At 39.5% G+C, this 20,191-nt stretch overlaps 2 protein-coding genes across 4 annotated transcripts in view; one reads left to right on the forward strand and one right to left on the reverse strand.

Moving 5' to 3' along the window:
- Nucleotides 1-145: 145 nt before the first annotated feature.
- rpl5b (ribosomal protein L5b) lies at nt 146-5,636 on the reverse strand. The gene is made up of 7 exons (XM_023416540.2): nt 5,534-5,636; nt 5,305-5,420; nt 4,799-4,933; nt 4,298-4,500; nt 2,028-2,205; nt 574-662; nt 146-305 (listed from the first exon to the last, which is right to left on the reverse strand). Exons 1-7 carry the CDS (start codon nt 5,619-5,621, stop codon nt 206-208), a joined length of 909 nt encoding a protein of 302 aa, XP_023272308.2. The 5' UTR covers nt 5,622-5,636; the 3' UTR covers nt 146-205.
- Nucleotides 5,637-9,080: 3,444 nt separating this feature from the next.
- Nucleotides 9,081-20,191, forward strand: part of evi5b (ecotropic viral integration site 5b) — a 34,569-nt gene continuing 23,458 nt past the window's right edge. For 2 of the 3 annotated variants that reach the window (XM_023416499.2, XM_023416500.2), the window contains exons 1-2: nt 9,081-9,341; nt 17,405-17,631. In XM_023416499.2, coding sequence (XP_023272267.1) covers nt 9,210-9,341; nt 17,405-17,631 — 359 coding nt within the window. In that variant the 5' untranslated portion in view covers nt 9,081-9,209. Of the gene's footprint in view, nt 9,342-10,492; nt 10,720-17,404; nt 17,632-20,191 lie in introns of those variants that run through there. The other variant, XM_023416501.2, reaches the window with a different exon arrangement.

Consider the following 20,191-nt stretch of genomic DNA (forward strand, 5'->3'; position numbering starts at 1 on the left):
GTTCGCAGAAATGATGAGTCTTTTCTTTGCATGACTCAAAATGACAAAATCAACTTGTAAGTCCTGTAGAAAAAAACAAGGACCCCGGCACGGCAGGGATAGGATACATTAAGTGCAATATGACAAAGTACACAAAATCTCCGACTCTTTTTCGAAAGATTTATTAGGACAAACTTTTGCATTAGGAACCCAGCAGACTGACGCTTCAGTCTGTGGCCTCCTGTTCCTGAGCCCGGAGGAAGCTGGCCTTCTTCTGGGCGACACGGTCTTTCCTCTGGGCCAGAGACAGCTTGGCACGGTTCCACCTAGGTCAGAGATATGCACAATTAGCATCTGCCATTTCATACAATGACATCCAAACTGCTGCGTAAAACTAGTTCAAAAAGACACGTGGTGTTTTGTACCTTCCTGGTGTGTCCACAGGTCTAATGTAAATTCCCAATTGTATTTATACTAAAGCCATATGTATTAAAGTCACTACATTCCCTCTGAATACAGATTATGTGACTATAACCCACAACCTCAAATATTTGCCAAAGTTTTTCATTTGTTAGAGCATTTAAAATTTCTTACCTCTTCTTCTTAATTTCTTTGGGAGGCTTCTTTTCATGGACTGGGTTCGCACGAATGGAAGCATGAGCCTTTTTGTACATTTCCTCAATCTGAAAGATGGATAACCAGCCAAAAATTTACTTCACATCATCCCTGGGTACAATTCATTCCTAAATTAAGAGTAGTTGTAATGGTAAATACTGTATTAAATATTGGTGTTTTTGCAGGTCTGGAAGTATGTATCAAATAATTTCAGACAGAAAAGACAGATCCACAAGCTTGTCAACAATTAGGTAACATAATTAACAAATGCAATGTTGTGTGTATGAGTCAATTCTGACTCTGTACAAGGGATTGATCAGTACTGCTCCTCTAGACGCCTGCACAGAGGGAACCACGTCCTGCATCAGTATTTCAATGCAACTTTTGACAGGACTTCCATCTATTAATGGGATTATAATGTTCAGAAATATCAATTAGTGCCCAATTGTGCACAAGCTGGGGCAGAATTAAAGCTAGTTGATGTCAATGATTTATTTGAAATTGTACAAAATCCATCTACACAAGTGCTAACTGGAGTGTATTCAGACTGGTACTTTCCTGGTTCAAAAGACATGATCACTACAGCATGACACACAGCTTTTCTAATGAGGAATCACTAATGGGCCAAATGAAATTTGCCACTAATGAGAGTGTAATTTTCATTTGATAGGCAAAAGCTCTGAGCTCATGGGCCAGGAAATTAACTGAAGGGCAAGACTCAAGCATGAGACATTTCTATGAATCCTACCTCTAGGATTTTTGTATAATTTTTCTTTCTCTTTTTTTTTTTCCTTTTACAAAATGTGTCATCTCAGCTGGGAAATTACATATTCCTAAGACTTTAACAAAAAGGCCAGTCACTCAAGACGATCAAATGCTTTTTCAGCATCGACTGCCATCACTGACAAATATTAAGATACTATATCATGCTACGAATTGTGGCTGCTACATGGAAAGTATGTCAAAACCAGGTATTAAATGGGCCACGGTGTTTAATTATTCAATATCATTAAGTTCCGATTTTTTCTGTTCTACTCTCTTTACTACAGACATTTGTCTATGATGCATTCTCACTTTTCCAGTCCTAAGAGCTCTCATCTGTCAGAGCCCCACACACGGAGTAAACTAAATAATATGAACGCAAAAGTAGCCATTAGTGGTTTGTTCAAACAATGCTGTTGCAGTTTGCTGCTCAAGAATGTTAATTAATATACAGTATATCCAATAAAAAATAAACCAATGTTCGTTAGGTTTTCAATTTGTTTTTGTTTCTCTTAGAACGATAAAGAACCAATTAGAGTATTGTTTATCGATAAGCAGTGTCATAAGTAGTAGTACCAGTTAAGTCTTTGTACAATAATTCATAAAAAAAATTATTTTTAAATTTAAAAAAATTAAAATTAAATTAAATTAAAAAAAAAAAAAAGACTTGCCGAATCAGGGGTGACTCCATTCTTGATGAAGCGGGAGAATTGCTTCTTGTAAGCGTCCTCATCCTCCTCCATCAGGTAGCTCATGTACTCCGACACGTTGACGCCCATGATGTGTTTGCGATGGACCTCAGCGTTGAACTCCTTGCTCTCTGTATCATATCCAGGGAAGCGTTTCGTGCTGGAAGATGAAAAAAAAACAATTAAAAACAAACAAAAAAACACGACCTCCAGACATTGTTTCAAGACATTAACTCAAAGCCTAAGCACAGCAGTGCATTACAGCTTGTACAGTTACTCTGACGTGCTGCTGTTTCAGCGGCCGGCACTTTCGTTTCCACGTGGGCCCTGTTCCCATGTGCCATTAAAAACGATCTGCATCTAAATAAGTTACCAGGTAGCACCTCCACATTGTGCTTCTTGCATCTACACTTAGTATTTATTATTTATTTCCGTCTCATTTGTATTCCGTCCAAACTGTGACTGGATGTCAGTATATGGAAATTGTAGAGGTGGCGAGCATTCAGCTGCTATTTCCACCTCGCTTTCTCGTGAACACAAACAAGCTGTACAGACATCATTTAAATCTGCTTGGACCAAAATATAAACAGTTAACATGTTGTCAGGCAAATCTACTACACTGCCGCTGAAACGCATCAATTTCTTCATCCTGGTGCACATCATATTTTAGAAGCAGATCAACTGGAAACTGCTTAAATGGATCTTTAGTAACCAAACAACAAACATTCAGTTCATCATCAATACAACACTGAAATCATCAAGTATTCTTCCTCCTGATTTTAGACCACACACACACCCATTTTATTTTTGAATGTCTTCTCTGTAAAGAGAAAAGTACTGTTCCAGTAAACAAAATCGGATGCCACCCGAGTGTTGTGAAGCACAACATTAATTCATTTAAATCCGTGTGTGCACATATATGCAACAATGGTACGCATGGCAAACGTATAGGCTTTGCATGTTTTTTAATGTGATTGAGCTCCTCCGCTAACTGACAATAGATGACGCGGACAGGATGTAGGAGCTGATGAATGAAAAATGAATGGTGACAACCTGATGAGCATTTTTACAAGTAGCTAGTGACTTGCCAAAGTGACAAGTAAAACTGTCAGTCTGAGGTCAAAACCGCTGCTTAAAGTCTTATGAGTCAGATTATTCACTTATTTCTTTCATGTTTGGAGATGCACATTTGACACAAAAGGTTACTGAGCTAGAGTTCAACCTGTGTTGAGTCCATTCATACAACTCCCTCTCTATTCAGTCCACTTCTTATGAAGATAAAAGCCTCTTATAAAAGTTATTTACATTCCTAACGGTGATGCCTGTTCACCCAAGGCAGCGACTGACTTGAATTCCCTGGTCAACAATGCTCAGGATGGTTGGACGAGACATCCAGATGACACATCCTCATAGGACGACTGGTGTTGTGACCCGCATGGCTTTTTTTAAATGAGGTATGAGCTACTACTATTTTATGTGATTTCTTCTTCTTTTTTTTTTTTAAAGCCATTATTTAAATATTTCAAGTAAAAATCAGTGTTTGCAAATAGCAAAAAGCTGCTGGTAGACGAGATGAAACCTATTGTAATTCCAGAATCTGACAAGAGCAGCCTCGGCACAAGCTTTGACATACATTCACATCGACTTCGCAAATGATAAAACGGAATATAAAAGCAACCGCTCCTAAATGTAATTCATTGCATCATTCTTACAGAAATCCTCACTGACTCAGTGGTTTGACAGGAAGCCTGCGCACTTCAACTAAAAGATCGTTTACGCTCCGATTAAAGTGGAAATAAAACCAACTAAAAAGAAAAAGGAAGGTTATTTAAAAAAAAAAAAAAAAAAAGGTCATGAATAGACTTTTCAGAGCTAACTGTTGCCATTTTAGGATTTACAAGGTGTTAATAACATTAATGATGTCCTAAATGGATACCAGCCGTTTATCATTTGTACCCGCGTTTTCATACTGTGGCGTGCCAAAATATTTTCCATGAAAAAAAAAAACAAAAAAAAACGAAGGAATGAATCATCAAGAAGCCACATCGACAGTTTCTATAAAGATGTAAACCGTTTCCGCATTCTCATGTGCAGCTTTTACTGAGTTTAATTCACTTAAGTTTCTTACTGACATTTCAAAGTTCAAGTTTCAAAGTCACTTGAAAATATTTCCCCCCCACACATAGCCTGTGTTGCCAAGCAAAGAAGTTCCCATCTAAACATGTCTGTAAGCAAAAGTGGGACAAGGTTACCTGTGTGGGATGGACAGGCCTCCGTCCACAGCCCCCTTCAGAGCACCGAACACCTTGTTGCCCGTGGTGGTTCTGGCAAGCCCCGCGTCCAGGTAGCAGGTGAAAGCACCTGGCTGACCGTCAATGCTCTCCACATTGAACTCATCACCTGTCACCTCAACCTGGCCGTCGTACACCTTATCCAGGCCAAATTTGTTCAGGAGCTGAGGACAAAAGTTTTTTTTTTTTTTTTTTAAAAAGATTTCAGATGCAAAGTTCAATATCTGGTTCAGTAGCCAACTACTTTTAAAAACATGTCTCCACAGGTTTACCTATGCAAGCCACATTTTTTTTTTTTTTTTTTTTTTTTAATGCGGGCAATTATTTTATTTCACGATGACACAATTTCAAGAGAGAATTTAATGGGGTTTTTTTTAAAGAAATTAACAGAATCTCTTCACACCAAGTCACTTTACTCTAGCGTCAACATCAGGTGTGAGGACCAGTATGAGGTATACATACTCTGCGGGCCAGCAGCAGACCAGTGCAGTAGGCTGCTGCGTAGTTCGTCAAGCCCACGGTGATCCCGTACTTTGGCAGTTCGTGTGAGTAGGCAGCACACACGATCATGTCACCCTCAATCTTGGCATAGGCGATCTGCAACGCAATGGCAATCAATCATGAATTTACAGCACATTCATATCCCTGAACGTTGACAGTGGACTAAGAATATTGACTACTGTTATTGATCTACAGAAGACAGCATTTCTAATGCTTACATACATTGTTCAAGCAGCTCAGACTGATGTTATGTAGCATATAATCCAACTAAAGATGGAATTCTTCACATCTGGATTTGACCGTATTTATTTTTAGCACAGTTAAGGTTTGTTAGACAAGACTATCTACAACTTATTTTGCACAGATTTATGTTATGGGATTAACAGAGCTGCTCTCCAGTTAAACATTCCTGTGCATTCACATATGTTGATTAAGTGAGGACAAAAGAAATCTCAGCGTGCGCTCACCTGGCAGATGATGTCCCTGTTAGAGAAACGGACAATCATCCGGTACTTGGGTGTGTTGTACTTGTTCTTATCTTGAACGACCAGGCGCTTGCGAGCAAAGAAGTCAGTCTTTCCCTCTGGGGAGAGCACGAGAACACACACACACAACACACACATTAATTACCTACAAATAATACTCCATGTAACCTGAAGTTTGGGGAGGTAGGATGTAGTTGCAGGGATGTCTTACCTCTCCTCCTCCTGAATTTGACCTGGTACCTCTTGAAGTAGGCCTTGTTCTTCACTACTTTAACAAAACCCTGCAACAAGACAAGCATCCACTCATCATCGGGGACTTGACAGTGAGAAACAAGAGCTAACTCCACGTTAGTTTACTGCCTTTCGCTGTGTGGCAAGTAGTTTGTGCTGTCACTGTCAAATGGTAAAGCTAGACCAGGCTAACAGCAGCAAGCTTGAGCCATAGGGAATGAACGACGTGAGTTAGCACAACTGCTACACAGGGTTGACGATAAGCAAGACAGGCTGTTGGAAAGCTGTATAAATTGGAAATTCAGGGGGATGTGAACCTGGGGACACACTGGTCACATGCTAATGAAAACAATAACACTAAAGCAGTCTACAGACAACAGGAAGCAGTGAGTTTGTGAAGGTAGCCATTAGGCCACGTTTGAGCAGACCCTGGGTGAGCATTAGCTGGACTGAATCTATCTTCATCTGAACATCAGCAACATGTTTTTAAACATCTGACACCACACGGCACGAAATGTATGTCTTAGGTATTCACGTAGGTACATATTGGGACGAATTACAAACCATTTTGCAGTCTTTTTGTCTCCTTATGAAGGAGCCCGGAGCCAAAGACTGGGGCTTGACTCCGCTGCACTGGAAAAAGGAAGAACGGGCGTGCGCATGCGCAGTAAATACCGTGTCACAGGATGAGCGGCTGAGACGCCATGCTGCAGAGGATTTACCACTCTGCCCCCTGTCGAGCTGGGGCTGCCAGTTAGCATAATAACGCCACTCTCTTCTTCTAACCAGGAACGAGTCTAACTTTATTAACAATCTTTATAACAGACAAAAAGGCACAAACGACGTTCAGGGAAAACTGCGGGAACAACAGGAACAACAGAGCAAGCAATAATAAGAATAGAAAGAAAATGAATGAATAAATAAATAAATAAATAGATAAATAAATAAATAAATAATAAGAAAACTAAAGAAAAAAACGTAATAAACAATTATATAAAATAAAAATGAAGGAACGAGTCTATTTGAGATTCAAAGCTGACCAAATAAGTCTCACAGTTTAAGATACTTGCAATTTTCAAACCATCTGCATCAGTATTTTTCCTCATAACGACTAAATGTTGAGCTCATTTAATAATCTTTCTAATTCATACCCTTCATATTACCCATAACTTTACTTTTCCATACATAAATAATGAGGGCAAAATGTGTGAGCAGTTGTTAACCCTTCCTCAATCACTTACAACTCTCATTCAAACATCATTTACATAACATAATACAACACTTAAAAACATTCAGTGCATTTATTTCAGCTTTTTCAATACCTTTACATAGTTTTACAGTGTATATTACAATTTCAAGTTTTTTCAGATTTTCACATTGATGTTTTGCCTATTACTGGGTTAATGAGCTTGGTTTATCATTTATGGAGCTCAAGGGGAGCAAAGGGAGCGCTGCCCAGATTTGTAATTCCATATAGTGCTGTCTTTGGCAAAAACAAAAAATGAAGGCACTTTTAACCTGCTTCTACTCCACTGTGTAAACATTATTGATATGCAGACTCAGAAAAGCCTCCTTCATTCACATTAAAAGAATGAAAAGAGTTATGAACAGTAGGGCTTGTTCATGGACGACACTTTGATGTAAGAGTAGGAAAAGCACAGGAGAAACTGTTTCCTGACAAAATAACTACACAGAAATGTCTGTTATCTGATTAGTCCAGCAAATTAAATACTGGGCACTGATACAAAAATTAAATATATAAAATGTTGCCATAAAACAATCATTGATTTGCAATATTGCCCTGCCTAATATTGCCGACACAGAGCTGTTTATAGACTTATTGTATAATTTGTGTGTCAAAATCTCAGACAATTGACAAGTGTATGTAATCTCACAGTATATATTGTCAAATTTCAGTGTTTTCTTCATTTGTTTCCCCCCTCCTTCTTCATTTGCTTCTTTTTTTCCCCAAACATCTTTTAACATTCCTCCTCTTCCTTCCTTCTGCTGCTCCTTCTTTTGCAGCTTTTTCACACAGTGAATTTCAGCTCCTGCACTTTCTGCAGGAAATTATCTTTCTGGTATTCATAATAAGTACACAGAGTTTGGTATCCAGACATATCTTAGATCAGTCCCTTCATTCAAATTTAAGGTAGAATTTATTGTACAATGCCACTGAGGGACAACCATTTGCTCCCCTAAGGCTATAGTCAATACCTAACTGAGTTGCAGATTAAGTCATTTTAGTTGCGTTAGTTTTTAAGTTGTGAGTTGTTGTTACAACAACAATTGAAAGCTAAAATCAAAATCTTATAGGCAACTACAACTACTTGTTGATTTTCATTCCTTAAAAGATCAGTTCATGCGATTCAAAACAAACAAATTCTTCCACCTGCTACTAGCGGTATCTGGCAGATAGTTTCATTGGCGATGTTTAAAGATAGCATCTGCCACTATGTTTTCTGACGTCACTGCAATACAAGGGAGGAGAATTGAAATTTCATATGTGGCACTCACAACATTAAAAAAGAACATGTTAAAAACCCCTATGCTATGTCCCTTACTGGAAACAACATCCTTGTTCCTCTGGATGATCCACTGTCATTTTCTTGTGAAGACAAACTGATTTCAATGATGGTAGCACCACAAAGAAATAAAATTCACCTCCATTGTATCAGGTGGTGGCAGGTCTTAGTATGCAATCGTAAAACCTTTGCAAATAAGATTAAAACTAGCAGCATAGCTAGGTAGTATAGAGGGCAAGTGTATTTGCCATTAAGGTGAACCCACCCTTTAAAATCAGGTGAAGTGATTTATCCTCTGGAAAACAAACAACTACCGCCTCTGGGTCCTTGAAGCCCTTTCAAACCACATGAGAGGAGCTTGAAATGCTGTTCAACACATAAAGATATATTTTACCCACGGTGTCTTCATACATCAAACAGAGGTTAATTATGTAGTTATGAATCAAAACTAGAGTAGTTAACCATTAATCAGCTTGGGTTAAAAGGTGCATATAGTAGGATGATCTGGGGATATGAGTGTGACTGCAAACAATACCAGCAGAGCAGCAGTTACCTGAGTAATGATGATTAATGAATGAATGATAATGATTAGATTGAATGATTTTATAAAAAGCTAGTTTGAAATTTTATAGTTGTAATATTTTTCTTCTTCGTTCCATTTTAATTTAGCACAGGGGTGATTCAACTGTTTCCTCACGGACTATACTGAGAAGTATTTGACTGTGTTCATAGCTCTCTAATTATTTATGTCTGATGACTGAGATGTGATTATTGTGACAGACTGAGAGGCCTACAGTCACCGTGCTGTTGCCAAGTCTAGCCTTCAACGTCAGCTGCTTTCATCTACTTCTATGAATAGAGGAGTGTCCAACAACCGACAAAAGATGTGCGTCACTGTTCCCATGTTAAACCTGAAGAGTAGGTTTTATGACTGTTTGGTATGTGAATCAAGGCAGTCTGCTTAGTCAAATTTTCACTTCATCGTGAGTTTCTGTTGACATCTCTCGCTCAGGGAACGCTAGATTAGTCAATTACAAATAATTTATTTTTTGTTATATACAGCATTTATTTAATTTTATAGGTTGGTTTAGTGAAAACTAACGTAAGAATATAGTTTTCATAAACTGATTCATGGTATCTTCAGTTTCTTTAAGACGACAACACACCTTAACTGAAAAAGCTGCAGATAGTTCTGAGTCTAAAGGGTTTGAACCTCCAGTCTACACCGACAGAAGTATTTTTCCTCTCAGCGATGAACTTCAGGTAAGACATTCTGAGGATCTCTTACTGGTACAGATATTGATCAGACACCACACACTACAGGAAGCTTGAGGCTCTTTTCTTTGACAAAACTCTAATAATGCGCTGGGCCGAAACACAAAGAGACCATACTATAGGGCCTGTAATTTTGTTAGTTGACTCGGTAATATCTCTGATAAAGTGTCACAAAGTGAGGTGATATCTCATCATACACTTATTGAAAGAATTTATACGTTTATTTTGGCTGTGTGTAAGATGCTCCCTTTCATCGACTCCTGTTTCCTTAACACCATTTCCTCTACGGTCTACCCCCTTTTTGGAGAGTGCTGCCAAAATGGAGTAGAATAAATGAATAAATGGTCTTGTTTCAGATAATGTTATGTCTGAATAGGTAAGGTTGTCACTGTGTAATATTTTTTATACCTCCATCCCCGTGGCATAGTGTAAATTTATCCATCTACCCATTTCATTAGTGTCATCCAATCTATGTTGAACTGATGATTGGATGAACAATATATTTCAGGGGTTAGAGAGGTCACACAGTTTGGTTTATGGGCTGCTGGAAGGGTCATTACAAGCCATTCTATCAGTACTGATAGGTGATTGACACTCTCGAGTCTTCTGGAGGTGCTGTGGCAGTAATGTCAGTGATGGGACATGACAAAATGCCCCCTTGATAACCCCAATAACTTATGCCAAACTGTCCCTTCCAGGTGAGGAAATTACTCTTGTTACAGCAACTTAGTAGATTTTGTGTTAGTTTTTTGCATATATTCAAAACCAACAAATCTACTTCCACTGAGTAGATTTTTGATGCTGTCTGGTACTCAACTCCTAAGAAGTATGTGATACTCAGTATGTGATATTTGAAATTACTAAATGCACTAAATGCAAAGATTTATTATCTTTAATAATATTTATTATTTCCCCCCACTGTTGACCTTATCACAAACACCTCTTTCTTTCTTTATTTAGAAATACATCTTCCTCTTTCTGAATGAATGAAAGGGTCTTTGGCTGCAGTTGCTCACCGTGAACACCTGGTGGTAGTGTTGTGCCAGGTTGGCGCTGTGGGCGGACTGCGCATGCTCCGTGCGATGTAAACACTTGGTAGGCCACCGCCGACTGTCTGAGCTCTGCAGACATTTGTGTACACGTATTATACGGCTGCATGGGCTGGACCGAGGAGTCAATGGGAGCAGGCTAACTTAACGCTGGCTAGCGTTCAACTGGAAAACCTAGCTAGGCTATCTTGGCCACTTTAGCTAATGCACTCGGGTAAAGTGTTTGAAAACCTGTCTTTTTCTCATAAGAGTAGGACTACACTTTCGTGCATGGGAAGCAGGCGACGTTTGCAGCGGCTGGCTAAAATCGCTTCAAGGTAAAAGAGGTTCTTGTTTTTTTTTTATTTTTCGGGCTCTGTCTAATTACTGTAATGAACACTAACTTATTAAACGACTCCCTAGTTGTCACCCTGTATCTTCCGAAGTGCATGTTGTGACATTACATCTAAGTAATGCAGAAGGGTGTTATTGCTGAACCCCTACACATGGCTGATCGCAATATTAGCTAACATTACAGTTCGTCAGCGTTATCACTTTTGTTAAATACTTGCTGTTGAGCCCTTAATTGGTTTGCAAAGGGCTCCGGCTATTGCCTGGAACAAAAACACAAGCTGATAGATGGTTGGACTTTTTTTCTTGCTCGCTGATGTCGTTTTAACGTGTCTATTTAACGTTAGCTATTTAAGCCAACGGTAGCTTCGTCGAGCTCGTCGACGTTGGGGCTTTCTGGAATAAATAACACTGCACGCTGTTGCATTTGATGCTGGATCTCCATTTCAAGCTCACGACACCAGCGAGCCATAAAAGGAATAGGAACTTCTCCTGTGGTCTCAACGATCCCGTCCTCTGTTTTATTGCATATAAACTAAACTCTTTCTGTTTGGCCTGAGCAGATGATTTTAAACAGCTCAGCGGTGGCATTGTCCGTGTTCAAGCTAAAGATATCTTTAAACTCAAAACTGAGGAGAAGTGACTTTAAAGGCGCAAAAGGCAACAGCTCCGCGAGCACAGATATAAGTGGACTATAAACCAAGCAAAGTTTAACGAGATAACAAAAGTGCTGCTCACTCCACTGACAGAAATTATCACAGTTGACAACACCAGGCTGGAAAATGTGTGTGAGGATAAGGTTTTTAAGAGAGAGAAGGAAAATGAAGGCCCAGAGTTGCTGTGGAGGTCAGTAGGTTTTTGTTGATCATGCCTTGATACTGTACTCTCACTCTGTAACCTGGGGAAATTACATGTGGGGTATTTATGTCTTTATATTATATTGTCTTTATATTGCTGTATTGCTCACCTAAAACGTATAAAGTATTATATTTTATGAGTACATAAGTGTAAAATCTTATTGTGCTCTGTTTACATTAGAGCTTTTAGATAAGAGCAGTGGAGGAGAAAATTTCATCTTGTAAGTAAATTTCAGCAAATGGAAATGCTAAAGGAGACTACTAGTGCTACTAAAAGTATTAACCTATCATTTGACTAAAAGTGTTCTGTTTTAAATACATCGTTTTGTTAAGAAGTGGCTAGTGCAGTCAGTCGCAGTGCCTAAATTAGCTGGTTAAGTGACAGATGACTGTTACTTCTAAATTTAAAATGGCCTGTTACTTCTGTAATTAACACTGAACAGCTCTTCACTTTTTTTGCCAGTAAGTTGTATCTGTGAGTCTAGGGGGTGATCGTGTCAGAGGATGCACTTGTTGGTACTTGTTGAAGTTATGACTAAAAGCTTCACAAGCTTTACTCTGACCCCGTGTCTCAGCATAGGCCTGGAGACGTTGAGGAACATACATGAAAGAGCTACAATAAATCTTCTGTGAGTTTAGAGGTGCAGAGTATTCAAATGTGTTTTATGTTATTTATCTGACTTCCTTTTAAAATGATTCCATATGTGAGAAGAAACAGCTGAGGTACCAAAATGAGCTGTTGTGGCAGGCGTTAAGCTGAGTGAGTTTCAATAGTACCACAAATGGGCATAACCTTGTGAGCTTTAGTTTGGCAAAATTTCTGTATTCACACAGAATACGATTAATTTTCTAATGTTGCTGAAGTGATATGTTCTATATGACTAAGATAGATGGTAAAATGTCACATCTTGTGTCACCATTACATTCAAATGACTATGTTTTTCTTTTTCAGTGACCATATAAACCATCCCTAATACTGAAAGTGTATTAGTCATACTGAAAATATCAATGCATTATCCAAATCAAATCAATTCACAAATCAGAGCTATAAGCCTTTTTCACGAGAGACATTTCAACAGATGTCATTAATAACATTAACAATGGCTCTGTTCCATTGGAGTGGCTAAGCATTGCCAGTGAACCACCATACACATTAACAGACCTCTGGGGCTGTGGAAAATAAATCAAACGAAGCCTTTATTAATAATTTTCCTGCAGTCTCATATCAAAATATCTTCTGTAAATTTGTAGTCATTTTGTCAACATATCACTGCTGTACCAGGGATGGTGGAAGACCAAATGCCCTAATGGAGATTACACACACTTTCACAGAAGGCTCAGTAGGACTACTGTCCCAGTACTTATAGCTGTCACGCCCACAGAATGTATTCAGATTTAAGTGTCGTCATTATTAATTGATATTAAGTTGAAACCATTACATTTAATTTACCTCATGTCTATAGATCTACTTTTCGCAGTGCAGGGTTTGTGGCCCAAATGTAAAATATTAGTCAGTGTTTGTAGCTCTCATTATGTGGCTGCATAATGAAGAATAGCCTTCAGCAAGACCATTGAAATGCTGATTGTACACTGGGAAAATCTGAGCTTCCCTCTGTGTGTGTGAAGTGAAAGGCCATTCTACCTCAGTGTGAGTGTGTTATTGTAAGTCAGGGCTGTGTTTTAATACCCTCACACAGCTCATGGCCAGTGTGTTTCCCCCAAGATGGCCATGCTCTCTCCCGCTGGGCCAGACAAGTTTGTTCTGATTCACTGCCTGGAAATAACACATAAAAGACAAGTAAAATAGAAAAAGTCGAGATAGATTTGTCTTAATTTTCAACTCGGATGGCGACTGCAAAAATCTTTTTGATGGAAACTTGTAGTTTTATATTTGACGTAGCATAAAAGTTTGTGAGAGTCTTTTTGCCTGCTCCACAGAACTGTGGGTGTTTTTGCATTTTGAATTAGGGGAACGGAAACGCCTCTCTGTTCTGCCTGTGGTCTTTCTCAGTTCCCCAATCATCCTGAAGTTGTTTCGCTGAGGCTTTCTTCTTGCCTCGCTGTGAGTTTCATTATCTATGCGCACTGCATCTCGGGGCCCCTTTGAGTCCGTTGGCAAACAAAAGCAGAAACAATCTGTATCCAGGATTTATAGGGAAGTCTCGCTTCACTTGGCTGGGCTGGCTAGAAGCAGTGTCTACGAAGGCCACCTGGACATTGGCATCTTTTTTAGCACGGCCTTCCCCTGTCCCGACTGAGTTGATTACATTTTTTGCCTGTTCGTATTTTGCTATCTGAATTTTATATCCAGATCGTATTTAAGTCAGGCTTAAAAAAATGCAATGACGCTGATATTCTAACATAAAGGAAATAAACTAATAAGGTTCACAATTATTCATCACAAACAAGGCCAGGTCCAGGCCTAAAACACTTGGCAACCCACAGTGTTCTGTCCACATGGACCTCTTTACTCTCCCCGGTTAGTTCTGCATGGTATCCTGCATTGGGAGTCAGTTTCTGAAGAAACCTCATGCCCTTACATTCACTTCTTTGCTTTCAAAGGGGAAGAGCACATACACAAAGCTAGCCTGAGTCAGTGGTGCAAAAAGAGTATGGGGGCATGTAAGATTTAAATTGGGGAGTGCACTTTTTCAGGATCAACTGTTTTTGTAAATGTTCACATATTAGTTACATAGCTGATTGTTTCAACACTGAACATATCATTGTTTGTCAAGCCTTTGTGATATACACTCATTGAATGGATTAGTTAATTGGGCTGTAAGATCTACATTGCTGGATGTTAGGCTGCAAAAATGTGCTGACAAACATCTGAATGAGCAAGAGTTTGCATCACACCCAGCCAATAGATAGATAGTTGTTTATGCAGGATATATCTATTACTGGTGGGGATGCTGTTATTTCTGTTAATGGCAGTCTGAGTGGGTACATGTAACCCTGCATTTTCAGATCTACAAATTTGGGTGAGTGTTGTGATGTACTTGGTTATTGGAAAAAATGAAAGTATTTTCCCATATGAGAGTGGTCTGCATGGGAATGGGAAATCAAACGGGAACTGCAATCTTCAGCTGTGCGTGTGAGAAATCACATAGAGAGAAATTTTACTTTGCTGTGCAAGAATACACAATAAAATCCCACAAGACATTTACAGTAACCTATAGTTAACAACTAATACTAGCGCTCCGCCCAGCCAAACCTTCACTGCCTTTTCTTATTATAAATTGTTTGTACATTAAACAATATAATTATTCATTAAGAGAGACTCATTAAAATTTGATACATTTGCAAAGGAGGTTTTTATTTTTACATAAATGTACATGTATTTGTGCTGGTGCACTTATTGTGTTTTTGCTGTAAGGTGTACGTTGCCTTCTTTAGGTTAGGTGTCACGATATCGTCCAGCCACGTTAATCTAATGCAGTCACCCCGGGGAATCTATAGGATGAAGATTTGTTTAGTTTTGCTTTGTGATCACAAGAATATATTGTTCAGACCCCGTCACCGCAGGATGATTTATCTTTGTTAACCTATATTCATTGCAGTGAACTCAGTCTGTAATACAAGCTGTAATAAAACTGTCTACCGGTTGAGATTTTAGGCAACATTTGGTTTTAATCATGGGTGTCCAACACGCATGACACGCATGATGTTATTAAAGAAACTTAACTATAAAGTTGAATTATAGTCCATCTCTGTGTTTCGTGGTAACAATACACATGTAGCATACTCCCCTTGGTTTAGGCGAGGGGTGGTGTCTGGGTATAGAGCGTGTAGGGAGATGTGATAGACACATCATCATCAACACGCACACTTTCTGTGAATTCTCCGGACAGTGACTTGCACAACAGCTCAATTGGACATTACATGGACTTTTTTTTACTAGGGAGCAGTGTAAAGTCCGTTTAATGTCCTGTCCCACCGATTCAGATATTTGCGCTCCCACATACAGCTCCTCCGGATAATGTCTAGATAAGTTCAGCGTTGCAGTGCATGTGTGAAAGCACTGTCAGTGTGTCTGTCTGTGTACACGAGCGCAAAAGAAAAGCTTAGCTAGCATATTTTCAGTCTGAACCGTAACACATTCCTGTCACCACATTTACCACAGTCTTTTCCTCCACCTCCTTTTGTTCTTCTCTCCTTTTCATTTATGTCTTCGGCCGTCTGTAAACCTGATGTATACAGAAAAATGAGTCATCATTTTTATACGGAGTAAGTTGCATGAAATGATTGGTTTCCTGCCTGGTTGCAGTATCCAGACTTCCTGCTGGAACCAAAGGCAAGACTAATTGTGTTTTTTTTCTAAGGTGTGAAGTGAATTTCTTTGTGCTGAGTAAAGAGCTACGCTTCCTGTTGTATACTGATCTCAGCAGGAGACTTAAAGAAGGCCTATCTTTTGTTGGAGCACTTTGACCGCTCCTGACAGTATGATCAGCATATGACTACACAGCAGTGTGTCATTAAATCGGTCAAAGGTTCAGAAGAGTGGATTTCTTTCAGTCAAGTCTTACTGACATTTAAACTTCATGGATTTTTAAAGCAGTTCTCTTAATGAATACAAACCGGATTTCCTCATGGATTATTTTGGCATCTGAAACCAAAAAGAGTTTGGACTATTTGGAATAACAGGTAGGAAGGTATAAAAGATTTCCTGCAGGTCTCTTTTTAGGCTGGTAGTAGGTGGATAGTTTTTGATAGTTTTTCTTATTTAGAAACAAAAAATCCATCATTATTTTATGCGACAGGTATTTAGTGATATGATATTTAATTATGATGATGAAACTGGCTGTTATTGAGCACAACAACACTATGTGTTAGTCATTCTTCATTCTTCAGACCGTGTGTGTCAGTTAACACTAGCAAGTTATTATTAACTAATTAAGTGTTATTAACACAATGCACTGTTCATTTGTGATGTTTTGTGGTGTTGCGGTACGTTGTGCACAAGAAGTTCTCCCTAGATGTAATTTAAAGTTTACATATGATTTGATAGAAAACACTGGGCTGTAAGTTGCGGTTAAAGAAATGTGTCGTTCATGTCATTAAAAAATACCTGCACAGAGCATTTTACTTTTTAAATGGATTGAATTAATTAATAATTGTCATTCAGTCCTTACTCAGCATGCTTTACTGGATAATGATCCAAATCATTTAAAGGATTGGTCGTAGAATCAGACGCAAACAAAGTTTGAAGAGTTAGCAGTTTTATCACTCCAGTCGATACTGTCTGCTGGCAGTGTGTGACTGGTGCAGATCATCAAAACTGATAATGTCGCTCCAGTGTTGGGATATAATGATGTTCAGTAGCTGATAGATAAAGATGGTGGAACTTTTTACACCTCCGCACTGGCAAGAGCTGCGGCTGGAGACATTATGTTTTTCGGGTAGTCCGTCCGTCCGTCCGTCCGTCCCATTCTCATGAGCTTGATATCTTAGTACCGTCTTGAGGGAAACCCTTCAAATTCGACACCCGTTCACTCATGAGTGTACTGATTAGGATTTGAGGGTCAAAGGTCGAGGTCAATTTTCTGGCCTCACAAAACATGTTATTGGCCATAACTCAAGAATTCATACACTAAATTTGACACAATTTAATGCAAATACTAAATAATGCGACATCACGTTGTTTTGCAAAAACACTTGTGGCCATTGTTCAACGCTTTAACCCAGGAACAGAGGGGGAGATTGTGACCATATTTCCTGCAACTTGAGTGGTTGGCAGAGGCATACAACCACAAAGCCTAAGTTTTATCACTGGGGTATTATTACTGAATTAAGAGGTATTCTCCATCCTCTGCAGGTGGCGACAGACAAAGTTGCTGGTAAGCTGAGTTCTACTCTCTCATGGGTGAAGAACTCGGTGTCCCACACGGTCAGTCAGATGGCTAGCCAGGTGGCCACGCCCACATCCCTGCAGACCACTGCTACCTCTTCCTCTACGTCTCTGTCCTCGCCTGCTCTCTCACCGCCCTCGCCGCTCAGTCCTGATGATGTGGAACTGCTTGCCAAGCTCGAGGAGCAGAACAGGTAAGCAGTCTGTGACAAAAGCCTCTCCTGCCCATCAACTTTAACAATGTTTACGGGCAGTAGAGGCAGATTTTCTTCAAAGGCTGGTTCGATATCATGTGTACTGTTGCACTGGAATAGAGAATATCATCTGACTGATTGGAAAACCATTAAAAGAGCTGTTTTTTGGATGATAGAAACATTACAAATGTACAGTAAGTCCATAATATATGTGAGTGTAGATTATTTCTACTGGTCGCTAACCAGGGCAGACTCAAATATTTCACAATATAGATGATCCATATTGTGAAATATTTGATTCTGCCCTGGTTAGCAGACACGTTGAACATCAAGACTAAGTCAGCACTTCGCATATGGCTGGACTGTGTATGGTCAATGTGTGAAATTGAGGATGTAGCTTAAAACTTGTGGAACTGCTGTAAGCAACAACTTTCAATGGAAAAATGAGAAATGGAGAAAATGAAGTTAGCAGCCTGTTTCCTGTCCCGTACAGCAAGTTCTCTCTCCATCTCTGAAATGCTTCACTGATATCGACACGTCTGAATGGACGTGCACACGCATCTGCATTTGCGTGTGCACGTCCAATAGGAACACACAGCCAAGAGGAGGTGCAGATGTCTAACTTGCTCTCAAACCATTTGAATCACAATAAGTTGAAAGGTGATTATGGATTTTTTTTGCCCATTGATGCCAAAAAGTGAGTGGCTACCCCGGCTTTAAAGAACGGCCGTGTTGTGATTTCGGCTTTATTGTTAAATGATCACTCGGAGGGAAAGTTGGAAGTTCATTCACGTCTTTGTCAGCTGCTTTGCAGTCAAGTGAATGAAAGGCAAAGAAAGTGTGCCTGCTGAGGGAAAGACTGACCTTGAGTTCACGGGGCGGAACTGCCCACTCTCTTCTATGGAAAATATCTAAAATGGCCCCCCACCCCAAATGACATAATAGAAACTGTTCACACATATTCATTTTTGAAAGAGCGGCCAATGGGGAAACTCCCACCACTTGGCCGGCCAACCAGTGGTGTAACCTCGGCACTCAAGTCACACTGCATTCAGAATCAGAAATCAGAATCAGAAATTCAACTGACCCCTGGTGTAACTTCATCACTCAGTCACTCAGTCAGCGACAGACATTCACGTTTATAGGGCTGGCTCCGCTGTTGTGGTTCAGCCAACAATAGTGCGAGCTTGCTTGTGACTAAATGTTTTTTTTTTTTTTTTTTTATGAACGTAATGTCAGAAAACAATATTTATGAACTCTTGACTTAATTGCTCCTTAAGGGAAACTCTTCTTGCAGATGAGAAACAGGTTGACCCTGTTTGACTTGACCTGTAGTGGTTCAGAGGGAAGAAGCTCAGATTGTACATAAGGAGGATTGGAGGGATTAATACTCACCCTCCTGCTTAAAAATGTTAGGACCTAAGATATAGCTGGACACTCATCATGCTGTGCAGCTTGTTCTAGTCAGCTCTTGACAGTTTGCCATGCTCAGAAATATGATAAAGTCGCAGGGTGTCATTAGCTTCCTACACCCCACAAACAAGTTAAACTTCCTCAGGAAGTACAGTTGTTGCTGCAGTGTTGCGCAGGCTGCAGCGATATTCTCATGAGCTATTAGTTGATTTGATTATTGATTATATTATGTACTTACTACTGAAAGAATTACTAACATGCTAGCACAATACACATTTTTTCACCAATATCATTTTTTGTTTATATTTGTATTCAAATTCTCAAGCTAGCATTTGAAGTATTGTTTATCTTATGATCTTGCCTTGTGTCCTCTACATACCTACACTACTCTGACTGCATCTCCCAGACATCCCTGTCACCGCCCTCCTGATCTACACACACACACACACACCCTGACACGAGTGGTGTCCAACAGATGGTGACGTGCCAATTAATTAAGTAAAATAATTTAAAAAATTTAACCGTCTCTCGTTTGTTGGGTTCTGGAGATTTTGTTATTTCAGTGTTGAGCTGTTTGGCAAAGAAGAGGAGGTTTTGTTCTTTGAGGATTTGGCCAGTTTTTTTCATTGTTTTCTTCTCACGTAAATGCAAAGTTTTTGAGTTTTAATTTAAAGGCTGTAGCGACTGACTCATCCTCTGGCTAAACAATAATGGGCGATGTCTGTTAAACAACAACAACAACAACTGGCTGTAAGTACTGCATTTTAAATAGGAGGTTTTTTTGTTTTTTTTGGAGGTTCCTCATCAAAGTTGATCAGATAACTTTGTAAACCTACTTCTTGCTACAGGCCCCAAACTAGCACCAAAGATTCACATCGCAGCAAGCTTAGTTGTAGATGAGTTTATCTGTATACTGGATCAACTAAAAGTTTGTTGGAAAAATTGAGAAGTAAACGGTGTGTTGGCCCCAACGTGCAGATTAAAGAACTGTTAGAGGATGACACAGCACTGCTCTCTTGCCAACTTTGTGAATTCTTCCTCTGTTGCGCCTCTCACCCATGGCTGGTGCACTCTCTGTCAGCATGGAAACCAAGCATGCGGCTCAGAGTTTGTGATTGTCAAAGGTAACGTCAGTGAAGAGGACAAC

Source organism: Seriola lalandi, unplaced genomic scaffold (genome assembly GCF_002814215.2).
Source record: "Seriola lalandi dorsalis isolate HSWRI2012SDOR001 ecotype SW California unplaced genomic scaffold, Sedor1 jcf7180002054566, whole genome shotgun sequence".
Classification (NCBI taxonomy): Eukaryota; Metazoa; Chordata; class Actinopteri; order Carangiformes; family Carangidae; genus Seriola; species Seriola lalandi.

What these genes read in the sequence shown, in the direction of transcription:
- rpl5b (XM_023416540.2), bottom strand. Translation starts at nt 5,621, where the DNA reads ATGCTTGTCTTGTTGCAGGGTTTTGTTAAAGTAGTGAAGAACAAGGCC. An exon ending in ACAGGGACATCATCTGCCAG is followed by an intron (nt 4,934 to 5,304) that starts GTGAGCGCACGC and finishes ATTGCGTTGCAG; the next exon opens with ATCGCCTATGCCAAGATTGA. An exon ending in ATGGAGTCACCCCTGATTCG is followed by an intron (nt 663 to 2,027) that starts GCAAGTCTTTTT and finishes TCCATCTTTCAG; the next exon opens with ATTGAGGAAATGTACAAAAA.